At 36.7% G+C, this 23,442-nt stretch overlaps 3 protein-coding genes across 6 annotated transcripts; 1 reads left to right on the forward strand and 2 right to left on the reverse strand.

Moving 5' to 3' along the window:
• Positions 1 to 831: 831 nt before the first annotated feature.
• Positions 832 to 4,094, reverse strand: LOC103967999 (protein SODIUM POTASSIUM ROOT DEFECTIVE 2). Of its 2 annotated transcripts, XM_048581787.1 has the most exons (4): positions 3,959 to 4,094; positions 3,359 to 3,794; positions 2,134 to 2,209; positions 832 to 1,234 (listed from the first exon to the last, which is right to left on the reverse strand). In XM_048581787.1, the coding sequence occupies exons 2-4, from the start codon at positions 3,773 to 3,775 to the stop codon at positions 1,113 to 1,115; spliced, it is 615 nt and encodes a 204-aa protein (XP_048437744.1). In that variant the 5' UTR covers positions 3,776 to 3,794; positions 3,959 to 4,094; the 3' UTR covers positions 832 to 1,112. The 2 variants fall into 2 exon arrangements, with proteins under 2 accessions (XP_048437744.1, XP_009379608.1); XM_009381333.3 differs by lacking the exon at positions 3,959 to 4,094 and having other exon boundaries at positions 3,359 to 3,946.
• A 5,511-nt stretch (positions 4,095 to 9,605) lies between these two features.
• LOC103968042 (F-box/kelch-repeat protein At1g22040) lies at positions 9,606 to 13,222 on the forward strand. 3 transcript variants are annotated; one of them, XM_048581583.1, is made up of 4 exons: positions 9,606 to 9,790; positions 10,282 to 11,743; positions 12,195 to 12,251; positions 13,096 to 13,222. In XM_048581583.1, the coding sequence occupies exons 2-3, from the start codon at positions 10,340 to 10,342 to the stop codon at positions 12,219 to 12,221; spliced, it is 1,431 nt and encodes a 476-aa protein (XP_048437540.1). In that variant the 5' UTR covers positions 9,606 to 9,790; positions 10,282 to 10,339; the 3' UTR covers positions 12,222 to 12,251; positions 13,096 to 13,222. The 3 variants fall into 3 exon arrangements, with proteins under 3 accessions (XP_048437540.1, XP_048437541.1, XP_009379649.2); XM_048581584.1 differs by lacking the exon at positions 13,096 to 13,222 and having other exon boundaries at positions 12,195 to 12,410; XM_009381374.3 differs by lacking the exons at positions 12,195 to 12,251; positions 13,096 to 13,222 and having other exon boundaries at positions 9,607 to 9,790; positions 10,282 to 11,979.
• On the reverse strand, positions 12,502 to 15,612 carry LOC103968032 (aminotransferase ALD1, chloroplastic). Its single transcript, XM_009381364.3, has 9 exons — positions 15,375 to 15,612; positions 15,239 to 15,264; positions 15,023 to 15,090; positions 14,428 to 14,544; positions 14,238 to 14,300; positions 13,904 to 14,008; positions 13,738 to 13,788; positions 13,102 to 13,632; positions 12,502 to 13,021 (listed from the first exon to the last, which is right to left on the reverse strand). The coding sequence occupies exons 1-9, from the start codon at positions 15,452 to 15,454 to the stop codon at positions 12,728 to 12,730; spliced, it is 1,335 nt and encodes a 444-aa protein (XP_009379639.3). The 5' UTR covers positions 15,455 to 15,612; the 3' UTR covers positions 12,502 to 12,727.
• Positions 15,613 to 23,442: the final 7,830 nt, after the last annotated feature.

Raw genomic sequence — 23,442 nt, forward strand, 5'->3', positions numbered from 1 at the left:
TGAGCTTCAGAAGGCTAAAGTTATTGAAGTCAGACAAATCCGTTCAAATGAAAATCTGGCAGACTTGTTCACCAAATCTCTACCAAAGTGCACATTTCAGAAGTTAGTGCAAGGCATCGGATTACGTCGACTTACCAAACAGCTAAATTTGGAAAATGCGGAATCAGGGGGAGAAACATATCAGGGGGAGTATCCATGATACATGCTTGTTGTACTCTTTTTCCTTCGATTAGGATTTTTCCCACTGGGTTTTTCCTATCAAGGTTTTAACGAGGCAACATAAGCATACTTGACACTATATCAACAATCCAGGAAAAGTTGTACTCTTTTTCCTTCGCTATGGTTTTTTTTTTCCCACTGGGTTTTTCCAAGCAAGGTTTTAACGAGGCAACTCATGTTGATATGTGGGCATCCAAGGGGGAGTGTTGAAAAGTCTCAAACTTCTGTTGGCAATGAATGCCCACAAAGCTAGTCATCTGCATGGGCAAAGTTTTCAATGCCCATGCTGAATGAAAGTGTCAGATGTACATTTTAATTTTCAAGATGCATTAACTGCATCAGTTCGAATTGCTCTATAAATAGAGCACTCCGCATGTAACAGAAATGAGATGAAGAAGAAATACAAGAGAGAAATATCAATAACATCATATATTCCTCTGCCTTTTATTATCTGTCTGTGCTATAGTTTTTGTGTGGCATTTTACATCTACCTTGCACCTACCACTTAAAATGTTATCTCTCAAACTTTAACCCTTTTATAACACTTTTCACATAATTTATATTGTGAGCAGTACCACTCATGAATTTTCGTTTTCCAGAACAAAGATAAAATGAAGAAACAGTACAAATTGTGCTTCGATTGTCAAACCATTGTACATCACCATCACTTTCAATTCGTGACCAGGAAAATAAAAGGAAAAAATGAAAAAGAAAAAAATAACATGTCAATATCAACAGGGCCATAGCTCACATGATAAAATGTGCACCCACATTTATGTCTTTTTATTTTTGGAAGACCTACCTCTTGGAGTAGTTACCCTTAAACAGAAGCTGATGACATATATTAAAATTGACCCATTTTCCTTCTGTCTGGGGTAACCTTTGAATGGGATTCAACCGGTTAATAACTCTGCCTTCTTCACTTTTGAAATGCTCTCCACTACTCCAACTGGTGAAACGTGTCCCCTAACAGTTACCATCTTTGTCTCTAGGTCTATACTGAATGATGTAACCCCTGGCATATATACAGAATCCCAAAAGTATCAATCATCAACTTCTATATCATTTAATTTCCAAAATTTTATCTATAAATTTAGTCTCTCTAACATTACCTTTCTTGAAAATGTTAAATAATAAATTGCAAGGATAAACAAAAAAGAAACAAAAATTGTTTAGTGAAAAGTACGCTTAGTAAACCAACTTTAGGAGATTTTAGTGTAATTTATCGAATTTACAAAAGTTTTGAAAAAACATGATAAATTTTAAAGGGTGTCAACTGAAATGGTCGAGGATCCTCTCCGGATCCTCTTTGTGGGGATCTGGAGGATCAACCGTTCATCGTACATTGTGCGATCAATTTTCATTAGGTACTGTTTATATTTAATTTTAAATAAAAAATTTAAAATGATTTCTAACCTCACAATGTACGATGAATGGACACGATTGATTAATCCATTGGATCCACACAAATAGAATCCGTATGGGATCCTATTCCAATTGAAATAACTCGTAACTAAGATTGGTCCCTCCCTTTGAAGGACATATAAAGTGAACCAAACCTTCTAAAAGAAAATTAAACACAATAGAATTAAGGAGGACCACTACAAAAAAAAATTAAAAAAAATAAGGTCTGGTTGCCTATAATTTTGCCTTACAACATTTCGTCAGGCAATGTTTGTCGCACAAAACACGTCACTTAGGCATTTGCCTGACGAAATTATAATTTCTTCGAGTAAACAAAGTTTGCTCAACGACATTATTTCGTTAAGCAGAGGGCGTTGACCAACTTGGCCCGATTCGTTGGGCAAAATTTCGTCAAGCAAATGGTAAATTTTGATGGTGACCCTAAGAAAAAAAAGTCTACATATTATTAATGTGATATTCATTTAAGATCGATAAAATATTAAAACGTACCTTCCATTTTAGAGAGATGTTTCTTCAATTTACCAGCACATCCATGGCAATGAATAGAAACTCTCATAACAACCACCTGCATATATATGTAACCAACACCTTAAACTACATTATCCCTTAATTGCTTTCTTATAAACTTGTTTGACTATCGATTTACCTTTTGTTTTCTTTTCTTTTTTTGGGCAGAAAGGAAAGTAATTATGGTTGACAATACAGGTCAAGATTTGTGAGAAACGGGTCACAAGACTCACAACAACTTACTAATGACGCTGACATAATTACTTCATAACTTGCATTTCACCGCGTAGGATTGGTGTAAGTGTATTATTTTACAAATTGCTTTGATTATATAATCATTGGAACCATTCGTTAGGTCATCTATATTAAGTGATGATGTAAATACCATTAATATATAATGTCCTTAATGTTAAGTGATGACGCGGACAAATATAAACTTATTTTCAATAACACGTCGTTTTTAGAGTTTTAAATCTGCAACATGGACCCCTATTAGCAAAGACAAACACTAAACTTGTCTTGTTAATAGGGGTCGGTTTAGGGATCTAGAGTTCTATAGATGACGTGACAGTGAAACTCGCTTCAATACTTGTTCAGGTCATCAATTAATGTTGTAGACCTAATCGATGTTTAAGTTGTCATACGTTAGGTAATTATTCAAAATGTTTTGAAAATGTATGACTAATTTAAAATTGGATCCAGATCCTCTCCGGATCTATGGATCCGGAGCCTAAGGATCAATTAATCCAGCCCGTTGAAATTTGATCAAACGGCTACAATTATTATAACTTTTAGTGGAACCCCATGTTTGTAACCGTTGGATTAAGTTTCAACAGGCCGGATCAATTGATCCCGGATCCTTAGATCCAGAGAGGATCTGGATCCTTTAGAATTACCTTTTAAAGTTGAGTAGTTATCAGTACTCAACTCTATATTATACTATCTACAGATCATATAGTCATTGTTACCCAAAAAACAAAAGAATGAAAATAAAGTTCTTGTGGAGGGCCTGGCCTTGCAGTCTATGGTTGCTTGCTTTCAATTCAGTACTGGATCTGTCTGTGGGCCTAATCTATTTCAACTGATTGATTGAAATCTGGGATAAAGGTGTTTGAGAATTTTTGCGTAAGACTAGACTGTCTAAGACTCTACAGTTGGAAAAATATTAAAAGTTGCTGATGGTTTGCAAATAAATATGTCATTTTACCTGGAAGACATTGTCGGCGGATGACGACGGTGGTAGTAAATCTGGATCAGATGATGGTAGTTTCCGGGTCGACTTTGACATTGGCCGCTGATCTTGGTGGTTAAGAATACTGCTGGTACTACCAGCGCTTCGTCTGCGACTGTGGTAGTGGGACGTCTCATGGCCATGAGCTGGAGGAGTAGTATCGAGGAGCCTGGAGTCGTAGTAGTGACCACCGCCGCCACCATTATTAGTACTAGTTGATCTTCTCATCATCATGTAATTCACATGGCCAGCACTGTGATTGTGGCGGACACTGGTAGCTGCAGCTGGTCTTGTCGGCGGTGGCACGATAACTGAGCGAGCATCAGACATGCACACCGCAGTTGCTGCTTGAGACTGACACATGAACCCCTTCATCATCATCTTCTTCTTCATCCTCTCCTTAGTACTGCTGCTGCTTTTCATGTTCATGATATATAATTGGTTGCTAATTAGTAACGCAAACTAACAGAGAGAGAGAGAGAGGGAGTGCGTTTGTGTGTATGATAACTAAGTTCTGTAAAAGGTAGCAGTGAATAATATAGATGAGAGATGCGCGGAGGAAAGGGAAAAACTTACGTAACACTAGTACTGTAACATGCTGTCTTTATGACTTAGCTAACAGATTTTGGCAGGCATTGCACTGCAAGTCTGCAACTGCCTCTGCCAGACGGTGTAATTTTGTTTCTAGTACTAAATGTAGCCTACCAGGCACTGTGTTTTGAATGACTTCACCACCCTGTCATTTTCTCTGTTTAATGTACTTCACAATTCACTGTTTATCTTAAGTTGTATATATATTTCGGGATTTTTTTAAGTGCTCCATAGTATCAGTTTTCTGAATACTCTAACTATTAATTTTTTGTTTAAAAATGTAAAAATTAAAATTTAACGTTTATAGCATCCGACGTAGTATATACTCTAAAATACTTAAAAAAATTTGTTATATCTCTACAGAGCTAGTTGGCTATTTCCTGCATCCATCCAATACCCACATATCACGTATCCTTGCTGTGTAAACGTACCACATCCTCACTAAATGCTACCCGCAGCAAAACCAGAATGGGGCTAGATTGATGACTATATATGGAATGGAAAGGTAAGCTAGTTACAGCCAACCCTAGTACAAACATTCTATGGTGCTCTGGCGTACTGTATTTAGGGATTGTTAACCGTTTTAAATATTTATTTTTGTATTTTTGAACAAAGTTCTAATGGTTAACAAGTGACTACTGCCATTTAATATTACGATCTAGTGATATTCCTCTTCATTTGTAAGTGAGAGGTCTTAGGTTTGATTCTCGTGTAAAGACGAATTTGAACAAAATTATTGCTAGCCCATTGTGAGGCTAAGCCCACCTCTCTTCTTTAGTGTAGATAATATCGTTTGTTCAAAAAAATAGTAACTACTGAAAGCATAAGTGATGAGTCAATTTCATATTATATATTTTACCCTATTCTTAGTATGTTTTTGTAATTAATTTGGAAGAATTTTAATACTTTGAATTGTATTTTCAATATAGGACTTTCAACTTCCTCTGAAGCAAAACATGGCCAAATGGACAAATTTTGAAGTAATTCTAGTTGAAGGACGTTCGTGAGTCAGTTAGCTTGATTGTATCAAAATATCAGATTTTTCTACCAAGCGATAATTTTCTGGCAATAAAATAAAGGAGCAATGCACAGTGCTGGAATAATGACGTTTTGGGCTTGACTTGCGTTTTTGGAGCCCAAGATGACCTTGGATAGGTTCGTGGCCTTTTGGAGATGTGTTCAAAACATCTTGATCTTCAAAACAAGCTATTATGGGCTGGATTTGGAGGGGATTTAAGGCTAAAACGTGGTTGGACAATGTCTGTGTAGATTCTCCTAGTTTAATTAGGACTTTATTTTCTAAGATATTTTATTATTATTTAGTTTCCTAGTTGGAATAAAGGACCTGGTTTTTAGGGTTTGTGCAATGGCTTAGCAAATATATTGCTTTGCCGTTCTTAGTCTCTTCTACGCTTCCTTTTATGCAACTTCGGAGACAAAGAGTAATTGCTAGGGTTCTTGGAGATTTTCTACTTTAAGGTGTTTTCATTCCTTTTATTCTTAATAATATTTTCTATGATTTCAATTATGAATATGCATAACTAATTCCTTTTGCTAGGACGAAGCCTTGAGCCTTAGCATGAATATGTAATTTTTATTTAATTGCTTATGATTGATTGCATGCATACTTTGAATTATTAATCACCGTAATTAAAACTATCTAATTGTCTTAATGCCTAATCACCATTAGGATCTTTAGAAAGGTAATTTGATGCAATTTTGGTCAGAAGGTTCCTTGAAATTGACGCTGGCTTCTTGTGATTAATAATTGTAATTTCACTTAAGATGAACACCACGTCTTAAGGGTTGCATAGTTTTTCAGAGGGTTTTCATAAAGCATAATGAGTCTCTCATGTTTAGATTTGATCCGAATGTCCGGACGGGTTGCATGTTAGATATAAATTCTATGTTGGAGGTTCCGAGTAGAATATAAATTAGGAAAACCTAACCTTCAAGGTGGCACGTGTAGATCATAAGTAATTGGTAAAAATACATAAGATTGCTAGGTGACAGTGGAACCCTAGTGCTTTTATAAATTGGTATTTAAAACTCTTTTCTTTTATCATATTTGTTTGTAATTAAAATTCGTTTTTAATATTACTCAAGTCTAAAATCTCTTTCTCAACTTTGAATTTTAAGTATTTAATTAGGAATTATTTTTGCATAAACTATCCAAATAGTCCTTGAGGAGAACGACCTTGCATGAGCATCTGTACTAAAACATCCTTGTATTCTTGCAAGTATTTCATTTGTTTTTATCCCTACTTTTATAGGTGGTAAAAATCCCATCAATAAGCATAATCTCGACCCTAGTAAATATTAATTTTTGAATTTTAAAACAAAGTTCTATTGAAAGCATAATCTCGACCCCAGTGACGACTTAGTTTGCAAATTAATTATACATGTGTTACCGGAGCAGTCAAAATACTTACCTTCAATTTGGATAAAGAAATTTAAGATTTCTATAAGGACATGTCTGTAATTGTATTACAAAAAGATTTTCAAAAAACCGTTTTGTAAAATGAAGACGACAATTAGAATTTAACATTTTTATAAGAAAATATGTATGGTAGTGTAATCTGAGAATAATTTTATGAGAGAGTAACATTAAAAACGTGTCCAGTATCAAAATCTAAAATGGAAAAAATTAACGAATTTCATGACGCTTGGCGTCGTGAAGGAAAGAGGATGATGCATCTTATGCGTCATGTACATTAAAATCTGCAGTAGTGGTTGGTTGCAATCTTTTTGTAATATAAATTTTAGCACAGATGCGCTTGTAGTTAGGATGGTGGTTGCCATGGCGGTGGTTCGGGGCAGTGGTGCCTGGTGGTAGGATTTTTTTTGTTACAAAAGTCTGGGAGGAAGCAATTAATGTTGGTGGGAGTGATGGCAACGATGACATGTAAAAGAGGGGAACGGGGTTGGCGGTGGTGGTGGTGGTGATGGAAATGGTGGTTGGGAGATAGTCGGCGTGAACACAAAACCTCTTCAGCCTCATTAAACAATGCAACTGTTACCTACTAGCGTATAAGGACCTCTTGAAGAAGTCCACAAACAACTACAAGAATACAGGGCCTAGCTATGAGGCCCTCAACACCAACCCAATAAGCGCCAGTACCGAGCGCCCGCACCTTGAGGTTTTCAAAGTAGTGGAACGCTCAGCGTGAACATTTCCCGACACAAAGTTGTAAAGATAGGCTTACTCAAGTGTCAACTCTACGTTACGTGTGTGGATCATGTACCCAAAAGTAGATTAATATTTTCCCTTAATCACTTAAGTTGCAAGGATTTGTTACATGCTCATTAGACTACTTTATAGAGTTTTTTTAGTGGAGGATGACATTAGCACTTCAAATTTATAAAAACTCAAGAAAAAGAAATTGAATAGAGATGAGTGCACGATAACCTTTTTAGAGTACCAACCCTAAAGAAAATAACAGAATATTCTAGGTTCAATACTTGTAAGTTGTGAATCTACTTGATCGTGACACGAATATGGTACAATTCTCAACTAGCCTCCTCCGATCCTGGAAAAGATGAATAACTCTAATTCGTCACTAGTTGTCCCCCATTCAATAGTCAAATTTTAGTTTGTACTTGGGTTAAAATTAACTAAAAGAAATGTAAGGAGATTAAGAGTGAATGTATAGGGTTTAGTTACAATTGGGGAAGCAAGCAGATTAATTCCTAACCTAAGTAACAACGAATGAGATGGAGACATAAGTTAAGATGTGGATTGTGTTGCGGGGAATCAGATGAATTTGGACTCGAGTCGAGCGCACTACAACTAATATGCTCAGCTTGAACCCTTTCCAAGCGTTCAAATTGAGTGACGGACTGGATAAAAGGACGTGAATCGCTATGATAAATTGAATCGCGCCAATATATATTGAATTTTTAATGTGCATTGGCTCATGCCAACATGATCTAAACTAAACATACATTGAATCCTTATGGTACATTGACGCACGTCAACATGACATGATAACGTTTCAACACAAAGTCTTAAAAACGAGAAACTTCATGCTATGTGTAGATTATGCTTAACCTAAAAGTTTGTCAACATTTTCCCTTAATCACTTAAGTTGTAAGTGATTTCTACACCCTTATTAAACTACTTTATAGAGTTTTCGAGAGGAAGATGTCATTAACACTTCAAATTTATAAAAACACAAGAAAATTCTTTTTTATATCAAGATGAGTACACAATAACATTTTTAGAGTACCAACAAAACGAAATTTTAGTTTGTACTTGGGTTAAAATTATCCTAAAGAAATGTAAGCAGATTATTTCGTAACCTAAGGCCATCTCTAGCCGACCCGGCCAAAGAGTCATAGGCCAAAATATAGCCTGTTTTGACAAAAAAACTGTCTCTAACCGAGGGCTAGGCCAAATGGCTTGTGAACCCCATCAGGCCATAATTCATCCACCAAGCCAGCGGGCTAGCCAAAAGAAGCCAGCCCGATTGCAGCAACCCAAACCCATTCCAACAGTAACCTGGCGTCAACATGACGCCAGCTAGCAACGGCTAGTTGACATCAGGTTATCGTTGGAATTTGATTTTTTTTTTTTTTTTTGACGAAATTTAAAATAAATAAAAAAGAATTATAATATTTTTTTTCCTATAAATACCTAAGTCATTTCTACACCATTTCTCACATCCTTTTCACCACCATACTATCTTACTTCATTTTAATATGTCCGAAAACTTTATTTTAATATAGTAATTTAATTCAATTAATCATATTAATTCAATTAATATAATAAATTATTGAGAGGGCTAAATAGCCCCTTCAATTGGAGATGGATTTTTTGTAAACGGGCTATGTTTTGGCCTATGACCCTCTCGGTTGGAGATGGTATATAAATATGGTCTGACACTGTTCATAGTTTCTTGCTGGGTCATAGGGCTAAACATGGTCCTTTGACCCCCTTTCGGTTAGGCCTTCTCCAACTGACCCGGCCAAAGGGCTATAGGCAAAAAAATAGCCAGTTTTGACATGAAAACCATCTTCAACTGAGAGCTAGGCCAAATGTCTTGTGGGCCCCATCCGGCTATACCCCCTTCCACCAGGCTAGCGGGCTGGCCATAATCAGCCAGCTAATCTGATTCCCTTAGCCCAAACACATGCTACCTTACGTCAAGTTAGTGTTGGAATTTTTTTTTAGATGAATTTTTTCTATAAATACCTAAGTCATTTCTACACGATTTCTCACATCCTTTTTACCATTCCATACTATCTTACTTCATTTTATTTCAATTCTATACCAATTTTGCACATCCTTTTCATTATATAAAGATAAAAATCTGGATGCTTATTCATTTAGTGGCAAGTGACACTCAAAATATGTTCAAAAATCTTATTTTAATATGATAATTTAATTCGATTAAAATAATAAATTATTGAAGAGGCTAAAAAATAGCCCCCTTCGCTTGGAGATGAGTATTTTTGTCAAACAGGTTATGTTTTGGCCTATAGCCCTTTGACCCCCTCATTTGAAGATGGTATAAAATATAGTTTGATATTGTTTATTAAAAAAATAATTGATTACAACGCTATAAGGCTAAATATGACCCTTTAACCCCTTCTCAATTTGAGATCGTCTTAGTCCTAGAGCAAAGGTGGGGACATAAGCTCCTAAGACCTGGACCGCGTTGCAGGGAATCAGATACGTTTCGCGGCGCACGCAAACAAAGTGACAAACAAAGCAAAACAGACGCGGGAGAAGAAACTGAGGGTTTCCAATGACTTTTGCTTCACCTCACTATTAAGCTTGGGGTTGGAGGGAAGCACCCAGATTCCATTTCCGAGGTGATCCACTGCTCTCGATTCCCTTTCTCCTTTTTATTTATTTGATTTATTTATTTAATTTTTCTTCCAATTTTGTTGATTGTGTGAAGTGAAACGATTGAATTTTGATTCCAATTGCATCAAATTTTTTACTTTAGTTGGTGGCCGAGAAAAATTGAGGCAAACAAAAAGGATTGGGAATTTGTGAATTTGTTTGCGAATTTCGGCCTGAAAATTAGATCTTGTGAACCAATTTTCGGCCTGAAAAATCTTAACAACCATTGATATTGTCAACGGAAATATATCTTACATAGATTAAGCTGACCTGTATGCCGGAAATCGGCACTTTCGATGATTTGGTGTCTTGAATTCAAGGTGGCAATTTAGTGTTTTAAGGTCAATTTTTCATTTATCTGCATTGCATTTTGTTACTTATGATTATTTGCATTCGATATTGATTCTCAATTTCTCGTGCCAAAGTTTTTTTATTTGTTTGTTCGGTGTGCTTGTAGTTGTAGGTATATAGGATTGGTAAAACTGTAATTGAAGAGGTTGAAGGAAGGTACTCTAATGGGGGCTAGATTGAGCTTGAACCATTCCAAGACTAGGGTCGGTGAACCGTCTCAAGATTTACGTAGTGCATCTTGCAAGAGGCCGAGGTTGTCCCAAGGCTTTTACGACGAAAACCCAAGATTGATTCCCTGCCTTCCTGACGAGATATCTATTCAAATTCTTGCTAGAATTCCTAGGATCCACTATATGAAGCTAAAGTCTGTTTCGAGGACCTGGAAAGCCACCGTTACAAGTGCTGAACTCTTCTCTTTGAGAAAAGAGCTAGGAACAACGGAGGAATGGCTCTACATGTTAACAAAGGTCCAAAATGATAAGCTCATATGGTATGCACTTGATCCTATGGCCGGAAGGTGGCAAAGGTTGCCACCTATGCCTAATGTTACTCTGGAAGATGAATCTAGGAAAGGTTTAACTGGCCAGAGATTGTGGAATATGGCAGGCTCCAGTATCAGAATTGCGGATGCCGTCATGGGTTGGCTTGGGAGGAAAGATTCACTAGATCGAATGCCTTTTTGTGGTTGCTCTATTGGGGCTATTGATGGCTGCCTCTATGTGCTAGGGGGATTTTCCAAGGCTTCGGCCCTGAGATGCACATGGCGGTACAATCCAGTTAAAAATACTTGGAGTGAATCAAGTCCAATGTCAATTGGTAGAGCTTATTGTAAGACCGGCATCTTAAACGATAAGCTTTATGTTGTTGGAGGTGTTACAAGGGGTCATGGTGGATTGACCCCTCTTCAATCAGCTGAAGTATTGGATCCAAAAACAGGTGTGTGGTCTCAAATACCAAGCATGCCTTTTATGAAAGCTCAGGTGTTACCAACTGCATTTTTGGCTGATCTGCTGAAGCCTATTGCTACCGGAATGACTTCATACAGGGGAAGGTTGTTCGTTCCCCAGAGTTTGTACTGCTGGCCATTTTTTGTTGATGTTGGAGGAGAGGTTTATGATCCAGAGGCAAATTCATGGGTTGAAATGCCAATTGGTATGGGCGAGGGTTGGCCTGCGAGGCAGGCAGGGACAAAAATGAGTGTCACAGTTGATGGCGAATTGTATGCACTGGATCCTTCTAGTTCTCTTGACAGTGCAAAGATCAAGGTATACGATTACCAAGCTGATGCCTGGAAGGTTGTTGCAGAAGATGTTCCAATTCGTGACTTCACTGAATCAGAGTCTCCCTATTTGCTTGCTGGATTGCTGGGGAAGCTTCATGTAATCACAAAGGATGCAAATCACAAAATTGCTGTTCTGCAGGCTTCAGTCCAGGACCATTTTGTGTCAAGCTCAGCAGCTTCATCCTCATCACACAATGACCCCCACGAAGATGTTGAACGACCAGCAGAATCAGAACAAGATCTCTGGAAAGTAATTGCCACAAGGAGTGCACGGGCTGCTGAACTGGTTAGTTGTCTAGTCCTTGATGTTTGATGTTTTGGATTCCCTTAAGATTTTGAATATGGCTCAAGACTTGAAAAATGTTTCGGTTGATGTAATCGCTGTAAGCTATCTTACTCTTTTTTTCCGTCGAAGTTTGAAACTAGTATCAGTGCATTGTGATAGCTCCTTACTGGATGTAATCATTCTATATTTGACCATTATGTTCAAAATTATAAAGGTTCAGGATATAGTGTATATAAGACCTGCTGTCTCAAGCTATTTTCTTTCCCGTTTGATGAATTTTGTTTTGACTTAATTTCCCCAGATCTGCAGTTAGTTCAATTATCTCTAGGCTGCATTAAAAACACTTTTTTAGCATTTTCTTTATCTTGATAGCGGTGCATCGGATTGTTGATGCATTTCTACTGACATAGATTGTAAAGTTATTTAAGAATTACTTTATTTTGAGGTGCAGACCTTCATCCCCTGGCATTTATCGTGAGTTGAAGCGATGTGGCCAGTAATTAAAATGGTGAGTGACATAAATATGTCAGCAAATCTTCGTAACATTTTCTTAGAGAAACAATATATGTGGTTTTAGTTGTTCATATCGGTCGGTTTCTTTTGTACGAAAGTAGGTAATGAATATTTTTGTCAAAGTTTTGCTTAACCATGTGCCTCGTTCCTTTGAGATTGATTGCTCTACTTCTGTGACAAGACTGTTTAATTCAAGGGTAACTGTAGCCAAGCAACTTAATATTTAGAAAAACCCACACACACTCTCAACGACATATATAACTTTAACATTAGATAGAAAATATGATAAATCACATTCTCATCCAACTTGTTGCCTGTGCCACGAATCATTATTGGTTTAGTAATTATTCCCTCTCATAAAATGAAGCCTCTAAGTTGTAACGTAGAACTTCTAGCGGGCCTAGCCATCCCAGTGGTGCCATGCATACTGATTGTGAATAGATGAAGTGAGAAATAGGGTGTTCCTAATTCCTATAGAAATAGGGTTTTAAGCCTAGCTGCGGCCTCTAGGATACACTCTCTGTGGCCAAAAGCACTAAGTCTCAGGAACCCTTCACCTGACGGACCAAATCCAGATCCCGGCACTGTAATTATGTGTGTTTCCTCAAGAATGTCTTTGCATACATCCCAAGAAATTGAGCCTGGAAAGTGCACCCAAATGTAGGGAGCATTTGCACCGCCGTATACTTGTAAACCAACAGAAGCCAGTGCTTCACCCAGTATATTTGCATTCTCCATGTAGTAGTCAACCAGAGAATTCACAGCCTGAAACCGCAAAATGTGAATTTGCAGACATGTACCTTGTTTGGAAGTTATTTATTTATTTTATATATATAAAGGTTTACCTTGAAGCCCTGCGAGGAAAGACAGGCGAGTCCACCAGCTTGAGCAACATTGGACGCCCCATTGAAGCAAGTGCAGACAATGCGATTAAAGTCATGTATAACAGGAAATCCATTTGAGTATAAGAGCTCGTCAGGCACAACTGTCCAGCCTAGACGGACACCGGTGAAGCCAGCAAACTTGGAGAATGATGATATTTCGATTGCGACCTGTCTAGAACCAGGGATTTCAAAAATGGAACGAGGGCAGTGATCGTCTTGTACATAAGACGAATAAGCAGAGTCGAAGATGATAATGGATCCATTGTCCCTGGCAAAGTTGACAAGAAGCTCCAATTGCTTCCTGGTTGCTGCATGACCAGTGGGGTTGTTTGGAGAGCAGAAGAAGATAACATCTGCTCTTGGAGTGGTTGCCAAGTCGGGAAAGAAGTTATTTTCGGGTCCACAGTTCATGTACTCGATGCTCCCATACCTCCCGCCATCGCCTTCAAGATCTCCAGCCTGACCTATTATCACACTTGAGTCGATGTAAGCCTGCCAGTGCCATGTATCGGATCAGGTACCATTCGTTCATTCCTCCTTCGGAATAATTCAACTACGCATTCGTTGATTGTGAACAAGATTAACATAACAACTTACCGGAAAGGATGGATCCTGCACGGCTATGGTCACTTTGGAACCCAGCAGCAACTGTAACACACAAACAATTCATAAATTTGTATTACTGCAATGCCCTTTGCTTCTAGCGTTGAACGGAATATGATAACGAGCTTTCATCCACCGAACTTAGATGGTAATCAAGTACCTGAAGCCGAGTAATGTCACACTGCGCTCCATCGGATACGAAAACTTCTGTGTCTTTTATCTGCAGATCCTTATAGAAGGCTTTTACAATTGCCTTCCGCAATGCCTACACAATTTAGGTAATTAGCAAGCGCGTGCGCAAACATATATGTATAGAGTGAGACAAAAAGGAGCAACGTTTTCTCGCTAGACTTATATTTGACTCTAGTAAAAACTAACGTAACCAATATTTGAGATTCACAATCTGACAAGAGAACAACGGTCGGAGCCCGGGCCGGAAAGCAAAAGAAAAAATGGTGAATGCAAGCAAGCAGTTAAGGGTATTAGTATAGTACCTTGTGGCCTTGCTCAGGTCCATACCCTGTATAGCCATCAGCAGTGGAAAGGGCATTTGCATACTGCAAAAACACCAAAAACCCCTAAAATATTAAGACATTGAAAATAAAATCCACCCAAATCTTTTCTCTTCTTTTCTTATTGCTCCTCTTCTTCTGTAATCTGTATGATTCAGTGGAAATTACTAACATTAGCCATGGTCGACGTGATGATTTGGGGTACTGGTTCCGTTGTGTCGCCGATTCCGAGGCTTATCAACTTTGCATTCGGGTACTTCTCAATGTGTTCAAGCTCCAGCCTTGAAATCTAAATTTATACATACGTATACATGTATGTATATATTGTTAGCATGAAATTCTGACCGATGCAGTGTTTAAAATATCGGTATTGGTAGAATTACGATACGCAAATTTATGAAAATATCGAAAAATATATTGATACCGATATCTGGTTGTCTTTGATAAAAATGATAGAAATTTGCTAAAAAACGTGGACATTTAGAATGAAATTGTAAGGATTCTCATATGATAATTTGTCAATACTTAACCGATATGTTGAATATATATACCGAATATGTCGATTTTAGCTGAAATTTAAGAGTGTATCCGATATCTTATGAAATTTAGACTTCACTCTTTTTTCATATATTTGTCTAATTTTTTGTTTTTATATTTCTAAGAAAATATCAACCGTGTCGAAAGAATTTTAACCACTAAACTAGTGTATTTAGAAACTAATCCAATTGCCAAAATTAACAAGACTGAATGAAATAACATGAAACCACCTCAGGAAACAAATAGCCATTCCGCAGCTTCTCCATGTTTGCATTGCGAGGTACATTCGTACGACAACCTGATTTTACAGCAGTTCATATTCGTGATCAGTTTCTGAAACTTCGGTCTGACAGTTGTGATAGATGTAAAGATTGAACAATCATGGTATGATACAAGGTGTGTGTGGAATAGATAATCGCGTAGTGTAGAAATCGTAAAGTTCATACCAAATCGCTCCTTTTCGATCTTGAAACTGCGTAATAACAAAAAAAAATGACAAACAAAAGAAAGGTTACAATGGAGCACAAGTATTTGTGAATGCAGAAAAGTGAGTGACAGATAAAAGCTCAAAGAGCAGTGCACCTGCAGGCCTGAATTCTCATGACAGGCTGCAATGTCATGGCAGCGGACATTGATGTCAAAGTTGTAGGAAACTTGTACATTTTGGATTTGGATTACTGATTGCTCCAGTCAAACTTATAGTGAAATATGCGTCTACCAGAAACCTAGTCTATCTAAAATTTTGACATATATTTATATGGCAAAGGAGGTGACCAGAGCAGGAGAGTCTGCAGCAGTCTGCAGTTCTCATAAGCAATCACATGTGAGATCCATTGGTTCACACCACATTTCAACATCATCCAATATTTGTACGTACTCTTTCACACCCACACAATTATGTGTGTGTGAATATGTATTATAAAATAAGATAGGATTAAGGAGAGAAAATCAATTAAGATGGTTTGGACACGTGAACTGAAGACCTACATATGCTGCAGTTAGAAGATAGGGTTACGAGACGGAGACTCAGGACAAAAAGGAGTAGAGGAAGATTTAGGAAGACTTTGAAAGATACTTTAAGAAAAGATACGGAGTACTTGGAGTTAAGGGAAGACATGGGACAAAATGGAATTGTAGTGGCGTTCTAGGATGAATACAGCCAATCCCACTTTGTGTAATAAGGTTGGTTGTTGTTGTTGTACATATTATAACATAACAATACAAAATCTATTTTCCACACCACCAACCACCTAAATTCCTTTTATTCCACAACTTTCTGCAGTGACCATATGGAAATTGACCTGTATAATGCATGGAAACTGCATTTGAGGTTCTTTCCTTGATGCTTACGTTGATCAGTTGTCTTTTTATGTAAGAGAAGATGAAGATGAAGATGAAGAAATTTGAAAACTCTCAGTGCCTGTCAAAGCGTACGTACATGTTTTCTTCTTTACTATACATACATACGTACGTACTGTCATATACATGTTTGTTCAGGTTGATCAGAAATCACAAAGACAAACTTGCACATATACATACATACATACATACATACATACATACATAGGTGTGCGCACATGTGCAGGGGCGGATGGAAATAGGGAAAGGTGATCTCATGACCACCTAAAGTCTGGAAAATATACATGTGAAGGTCTTCTGATGACCCTTCAAATGTTTGATACAAATTCCTTTTGTGCCTATTATATGTTTAATGTAAAGCTTACTAAGCATAACAGCACTCGACAAATTCACTCTTTATCACTCATCAGATTGTTTGCATATGCCGATATCTATTGACATGTGCGCAACATGGTTTGACTGAATAAAATGATTTTTGTTTTTTTGCGCGCTTCACGCTCTGTTCTTATATAAAAAAAACTTGTATTTAATACTGGAACTCCTAAAGTTCAAATCCTGAAACCGTCACTACGCGCGTGTATATATGTATATATGAATAATCGACATGTATGAACATAGGGTGAATTTCTCGTGGCGGCCTTCATTCGTCGTTCCGTAACTGTACCAGTTAATGCCATTCAAATTTAAGCGAAAGTCGCACAAGAAACATACACAGTTTTTCCGAGAAATTGTGAAGCAAGTAATAGCCAGGTGCATACGATATGCCACAGTTCTCAAATATTGACCGGAATAATTCACAGTCACTTGACCCTTGAGAGTGCTCTGCATCAAGACATATTGTCGCTTGAAATACTTCAATTTTGTTTTTAATAGAGCGATAACATAAATGGGTTAAATAGTTAAGGTTCGTTTGAAAACGTTTTTGGAAAAGAAAAAAAAATTGGGTTCTAAAAGTACTTGAAGTGTTTCATGTAAGAAGCATTAGTTATTTAATATGCTTCTTGTCAGAAACACTTAGAATGTTTTCTAAGATTCACTTATATTTTTACCAAGAAATGGTCTGAAAAACTTTTTTACTGAAGCACTTTCAGATATTTTAAAAACACTTTCAAACAATCCCTTAGTTAAGAAGGAGAAGAATTGTAAGGATCAAATCCTTATCAATGTGCATAAATATGATTGATTTCCACTAATACGATAAACGCCATCTGCAATCCACCTACTACAATTGACAAGTCTAATTTTTTTTTTTTCCACGAAATTATAATAAATTAGGACGTACATCAACCCACCATATGAACTGCTGCAACCGCATGCGGAATAGGAGGAAATTAAATGCATTGAAAACGACTTGGTCTCGTATCGGTTATGAATGGAAGGAAGGATTCGAAAATGTAATGAGATTTTCCAACTAACAAAACAACTAAAATTAATGAAATCAAATAGGCATGGGACGGGGACGGAGCAAGATCATATTTTAGCGGGGGCGATCTTAACCTCTAGTCATACGTGAAAATCTTTTTTTTTTATGAGAATAAAATATCTTCTATAATTTCATCACCTTGTTTTGTTCTCAAATTTCATTACGTCAACATGTTGCCATTTTTCTCATAGTTATCACTTATTATTATACATAATTATTTGAAAAACCGATCAGTTCAAGGAGAATGACTAATATGGCAAATATTTTATCTGCCCCTTCTGTAAGCATCGTAATTTTTAACTTTCCACAAAATTTCATTGCCCACAGCTGCTCTCAGTAGGCCTTAGCTGCCTTTGTTCTCGCACGGGGACAAATATATATCATTTGTACTATTTTAAACAAAGTAGCATCAACTACAAAAAGAATTATTCAATTAAAGTCTCATTATTTTAATTTAATATAATCCTTCCACATTAATAGGTATACTTAGAGAGCAAGCCAATGAATTTGATCTCTTTCTTGTGTTGGATATGAACCAACTTGTCTCCATTTTCTGGTTGAAGATTCTCTTTGGCCTCGTTTATTATTGAGGATCAGGTTGAAATGGATAATTTAATATTTTAATGATATGTTGAATAAAAAAAACTGAAACTTTGTGGTCAACTTAGAGAAAAGGGAAAGATTAAAATAAGTTATCAATTTCAATCTTCTTAAGATTGGGGGATTAAAAAGAAGTAAAGAGTAAGTCTGACAATTTTTTATACGACCCGTTAATCTGACACGAAAATAAGAGTTTCGGATTAACCTGTTAACGAGTCAAGTCGTTATCGGATAACCCAGCAAGAACCCGTTAACGTTTTGTGTCGTTATCGGATCACCTGTTAGGAACTCGATAACGTTTCGTGTCATTAACGGGTCACCTATTTAGACATTAGGCATTGCATTGCAAGATCAGTAACCCGACACAAAACAACATAACATTTTGACGATTTGGGTTATTAGGTCACATGTTAAGACCCCGTTAAGATAACGGATTTAACATGAAACGGGTAAGACACAAATACAAATACTACAAACATGACCCATTTGTTGGGCCTAGTTTAGAGAGCTATCCAACCCGACATACCAATTGGGTTTTCTCGGCCCGGAGAAGTAGTTCGGACCAGTCTACTTTGTCTCATTATTTTGTGGCCCTTGGTTCCCACTTCTTTTGCCGTTTGACGTGAAAGTGGGCAAAGACTACCCGGCCAAGCCCAAGAAACCAAAGTCCAGCTCGGCCCACAGACTTGGGCTTATGTTGATCGAGAGAGGAAAACTAGTGACGGGATGTCTTTGTTTGCATGATTCTCCCCGCACTTTTTACTTCAGAAAACTAACAAAAAGTCTTAAAAAAAATTTTAGTTTTAGTGAAAAATGACAAATAAAAGTATAGTGAATAGTATTAAGAAAAGGTAAAAATGTGATTTTTCGTTAAAAGTGAACAGTACCAAAAGTGTTTCGTTAAAACTTTTTTTTTTTATTTAGCAAGGGTATTACAGGTAGGGGCTAGGGTGAAAAAATCGAAAAATGAAAAAAAAAGATCCAAACACTGAATCGAAATCGAAAAAACCGAACTGAACTAAACATAATTACTTTTATTTATTTATTTATGCTGAATATTTATTTTTGACCAAATCAAACCGAATTAAACATAATTATTTTTATTTATTTATGTTGAATATTTACTTTCGAAGCCCAATTTCGAATCAATCACTATATAATTCAAAGCGTAGTAAGGAGAAAGCATGTGTTATCATTTTTGTATTGGATCATCAAGTGAAATGATTGAATAAGCAGGGGCAAATTTCTTTAGATCACCTTGGAAACTGAATAAGCAGTAAACCATCAAGTGAACTAACCAGCTGTTAGTTCACCTTGATATCAGAAAATCAAAACAAGACATTAAAGAGCTGAAAGTTCTCGTTTCTTGAAAACTAAAGACACGTATTGGGCAGTAAATCAAACTGTCAGATATAAAAGTTTCATCATTCTTCTCCACAGATACTGCACATAAAAGTATGTAAGAGCTTTTCGAACATATTACCTTCATATTATAGTCACATCCATAAGTGTAATGAATTATGAACTTCTCCACTCAATCGATTTATTTTTATCTTCGCCTCACTGTCAAGTTTTGAAAATTAAGATGAGGCTTTCCATGAGATTCTTGAGTGTAGAAACTCATTTGATAGTGTTTTGGGCCTCACTACTATACTTTTCACTTATTTTTTTAGTTTTCGACTTAAATATTCTACTAAATATACATTTGTTGCTTAATAAATCATAAAACTGCTTCCAAATTCCTTAAAAAGTTTAACTTAATGCTTAGGAAGAGTATTTTGCAAAAATAAAAAATTCCATTTCTGTCAAAAACATAGATGTTAGGCGGGCTCGAGCATGCAAAATGAGCTAGACTCAGCTCACAAAGAACGAGACGAACCATGACACGCAAAATAAGGCGGGCTCAACTCATAGAAAACGGGGCGTAGTGAGGCAATTCCTTCCAGTAGTGGATGCATGTAACTCACATAAAACCTTCTAGCACAGAAAACGAGGCAAGCTCCACGCACAAAAAATGAGGCGTCATACATCGCACAAATTGAGCCCAGCCTTGCACACAGAAAACGAGGATGGCTTTGTGCGCACTAAAACAATGCAAGCCACATGGAAGGGGCTGGCTTCTAGCAAGCGAAACGATACATAATCCTCACATACAGAGTGAGGCGAATCCACGCACACAAGATGAGGTGGGCTTTGCGCAAGCAGGAAGAGGTGAACTCCCGGGTGCTCAGAAAACAAGTCGAGCTCCACTCATGAAAAACGAGGCCGGATACCTCGCGCAAACCGAGGCTAGCTGAACACAAAATCAGGATAGTATTCTGACACGTAAAACAAGATGATCTCCTCACATGTAAAACGAGGCGGAAGCATACTCAGCTCACACAAAACGAGGAAACATTGGCACGCAAAACGAGGCGAGCCTGCACACAAAAAATCGGGTGGTCTTCTGGGACGTAAAACGAGGTGAGGTTAAAAACATTCGAGTACGCCGGACGCTGAAACGTGCCGAACTTAGGGTGTTATTTTTGCATTCCCCTTCTATTCACTTATTACTATTCATGCTCTATTATTCACACGCTCATAAACCCTAAACCTCATAGGCCTTCACTTCTTTTGCTGCATTTTCTTGCACCTAGACCATCAATTTTATTTATTTTATTTTTTTTTTTGTTAAACTTCTCTTTTTCTCTTACCCTAACACCAAATTATAATCTTCATATTCTACAAAATGTATTTTTGGTGATTTTTTTTTTTTATAATCCATGTCTTGATCTTTTGAGAATGGGTCGCAACAAGCATGTTATTGGTCGAACCGTTCTCGAAAGATCAAGACGGAACAAATGAGAGCTCGAAGTGGCTGAGACAATTTGTGACAGGTGAAGATAAATTGTGAACTATGCCCGAAGTCAGACAAAATTTGTTGGATGTGTGAAGCCATTCTGGTTGGTAAAATGTCGCGCGTGATTTTCTGTATTGGTAAGAGGAATAAAAGAAAAATGAACAAAAACGTTTGAAAAAAAAAATGTTTCAATTTCTTGAAAGTGCCAGAAAGTCACGCTTCTAGGCCTCACTACTATAATTTTCACTTATATTTTAGTTTTAGGCTTAAGTATTCTACTAAATATACATTTGTTGCTCAATAAACCATAACAGATCTTCCAAATTACTTAAAAAGTTTAACTTAATGCTCATGAAAAATATTTTTCGAAAATAACTAATTTGCATTTTTGTAAAAAAAACATAGGTGTTAGGCAGGCTCAACGTGCGCAAAATGAAGCGGAGTAAGGTTACGCAGAATGAGGTACACCATGGTGCGCAAAACAAGGTGGGCTCAGCTCACAGAAAACAGAGTCCGCACAAAGAAAACGAGGCGGAATACGACTAAAAAATAGAGGTGCGCACGGAAAACAAGGCTTGTTCTGTGCATGCCAAAATGATGCAGGCTCTGTGGACATAAAAAAGGGCGAGCTTCTGGCAGGCAAAACATTGCGGACATCTCACATGCAGAACAAGGCGAACTCTTGGGTGGTCAGAAAACGAGTCAGGCTCCACGCACGAAAAAATATATTTTGAAGAACATAAATACGATAGTTTGTTATAGTGGTAAGAGAAATAAAAGAAAAATTAACAAAAATGATTCAAATTCTTAGGGTGCCAAAACGTCAAACTTGACTTTCTGGCACCCAATAATTTGAATCATCCTTTTATTCCTTTTATCACAACAACAAACTTTCGTCTTCATGTTCTTCAAATATATTTTTCCGTACAAAATTTATTTTAATTCATATTTAAACACTTGTAATCAAAGATTTAAAATCTAAAGTTATAAATATTTGAACCTTTTTTTTTTTTTCTTTTTGCTAATTTTCCTTTTATCTAAATCTGAACTACATATTAATATAACTCTCTTTGTTAGCCAAAAGAGGTGAAAGATTGTTTAACAAAACAAAGTTTTGCTATTTTATGTTTAAGCCTCACCTACAAGTGATTTTAACATCTCTAATTAAAAATAAATAAAAAATATTCACTGAATATACATTTTAACATCATTATATTTTTCACTTATTTCGTTACTTTTGGGCTTAAATATTCACCGTTCAATCTCCTTTTTTTTTTCACTTTCGCCTCACTGTGAAGTTTTGAAAATTAAGGTAAGACTTTCAGCTGAGATTCTTGAGCGCAAAGAACCCCATTTCACAATGTTATGGGCCTCACTATATTTTCACTTATTTTTTTTAGTTTTTGGCTTAAATATTCTACTAAATATACATTTGTTGCTCAATAAACCGTAAAACAACTTCCAAATTCCTTCAAAAGTTTAGCTTAACGTTCATGAAAAATATTTTGCAAAAATAAAAAATTTGCAATTTTGTCAAAAAAAGTGGGTATTAGGCAGGTTTAATGCACACAAAACGAGACAGACTCAAGTCACGTAGAACGAGGTAAACCATGGTGCGCAAAACAAGGCAGGCTCGGCTCATAGAAAACAGAGCGGGCTTCTGGCACACAAAACAAGGTGAGCTTTGGGTACGAAAAACGAGGCTAGATACGACGCACAAATTGATGTGCACATGGAAAATGATGCTTGCTTCATTCACGCCAAAAGGTTGCGGGCTTCTGGCAGGCAAAACGTTGCGGACACCTCACAAGTAGAACAAGGCGAACCCAGTCACATAAGACGAGACAGGCTCCACGCACGTAGAACGAGGCGAACTCTCGGGTGGTCAAAAAACGAGTCGGGCTCCACGCACGAGAAAATATATTTTGAAGAACATGAATACGATAGTTTGTCGTAGTAGTAAGAGAAATAAAAGAAAAATTTACAAAAATGCCTTAAATTTTTGTTAATTTTTCTTTTCTTTCTCTTACCACTACGACAAACTATTGTATTCATGTTCTTCAAAATATATTTTTCCGTGCAAAATCTATTATAATTCTTATTTAAACACTTGTAATCAATGATTTAAAACCTAAATTTAAATATATTTGAATTTTTTTTCTTTTTGCTAATTTTTCTTTTATCTAAATCTGAACTACATATTAATAGAACACTCTTTGTCAACCAAAAGTGATGAAAGACTATTTAATAAAACAAAATTTTGTTATTTTTTTGTTTAAGCCGCACCTATAGGTGATTTTAATATCTCTAGTTTAAAAAAAAAAAGTTAATAAATATACACTAACTTTACATTCTAACATCTCTATATTTTTCACTTATTTTATTCCTTTTAGGCTTAAATATTGTACTAAATATATACTTGTTGCTCA

The sequence above is a fragment of a genome, unplaced genomic scaffold, assembly GCF_019419815.1.
Source record: "Pyrus x bretschneideri cultivar Hongxiangsu unplaced genomic scaffold, Pyrus_bretschneideri_v1 Contig17, whole genome shotgun sequence".
NCBI classification, from domain to species: domain Eukaryota; kingdom Viridiplantae; phylum Streptophyta; class Magnoliopsida; order Rosales; family Rosaceae; genus Pyrus; species Pyrus x bretschneideri.

What these genes read in the sequence shown, in the direction of transcription:
- LOC103968032 (XM_009381364.3), bottom strand. Translation starts at nt 15,454, where the DNA reads ATGTACAAGTTTCCTACAACTTTGACATCAATGTCCGCTGCCATGACA. An exon ending in GATCGAAAAGGAGCGATTTG is followed by an intron (nt 15,091 to 15,238) that starts GTATGAACTTTA and finishes CTGTAAAATCAG; the next exon opens with GTTGTCGTACGAATGTACCT. An exon ending in ATGGCTATTTGTTTCCTGAG is followed by an intron (nt 14,545 to 15,022) that starts GTGGTTTCATGT and finishes GTATAAATTTAG; the next exon opens with ATTTCAAGGCTGGAGCTTGA.
- LOC103968042 (XM_048581583.1), top strand. Translation starts at nt 10,340, where the DNA reads ATGGGGGCTAGATTGAGCTTGAACCATTCCAAGACTAGGGTCGGTGAA. An exon ending in GTGCACGGGCTGCTGAACTG is followed by an intron (nt 11,744 to 12,194) that starts GTTAGTTGTCTA and finishes TTTGAGGTGCAG; the next exon opens with ACCTTCATCCCCTGGCATTT.
- LOC103967999 (XM_009381333.3), bottom strand. Translation starts at nt 3,811, where the DNA reads ATGAACATGAAAAGCAGCAGCAGTACTAAGGAGAGGATGAAGAAGAAG. An exon ending in CCGCCGACAATGTCTTCCAG is followed by an intron (nt 2,210 to 3,358) that starts GTAAAATGACAT and finishes ATATATATGCAG; the next exon opens with GTGGTTGTTATGAGAGTTTC. An exon ending in ACATCTCTCTAAAATGGAAG is followed by an intron (nt 1,235 to 2,133) that starts GTACGTTTTAAT and finishes TATATATGCCAG; the next exon opens with GGGTTACATCATTCAGTATA.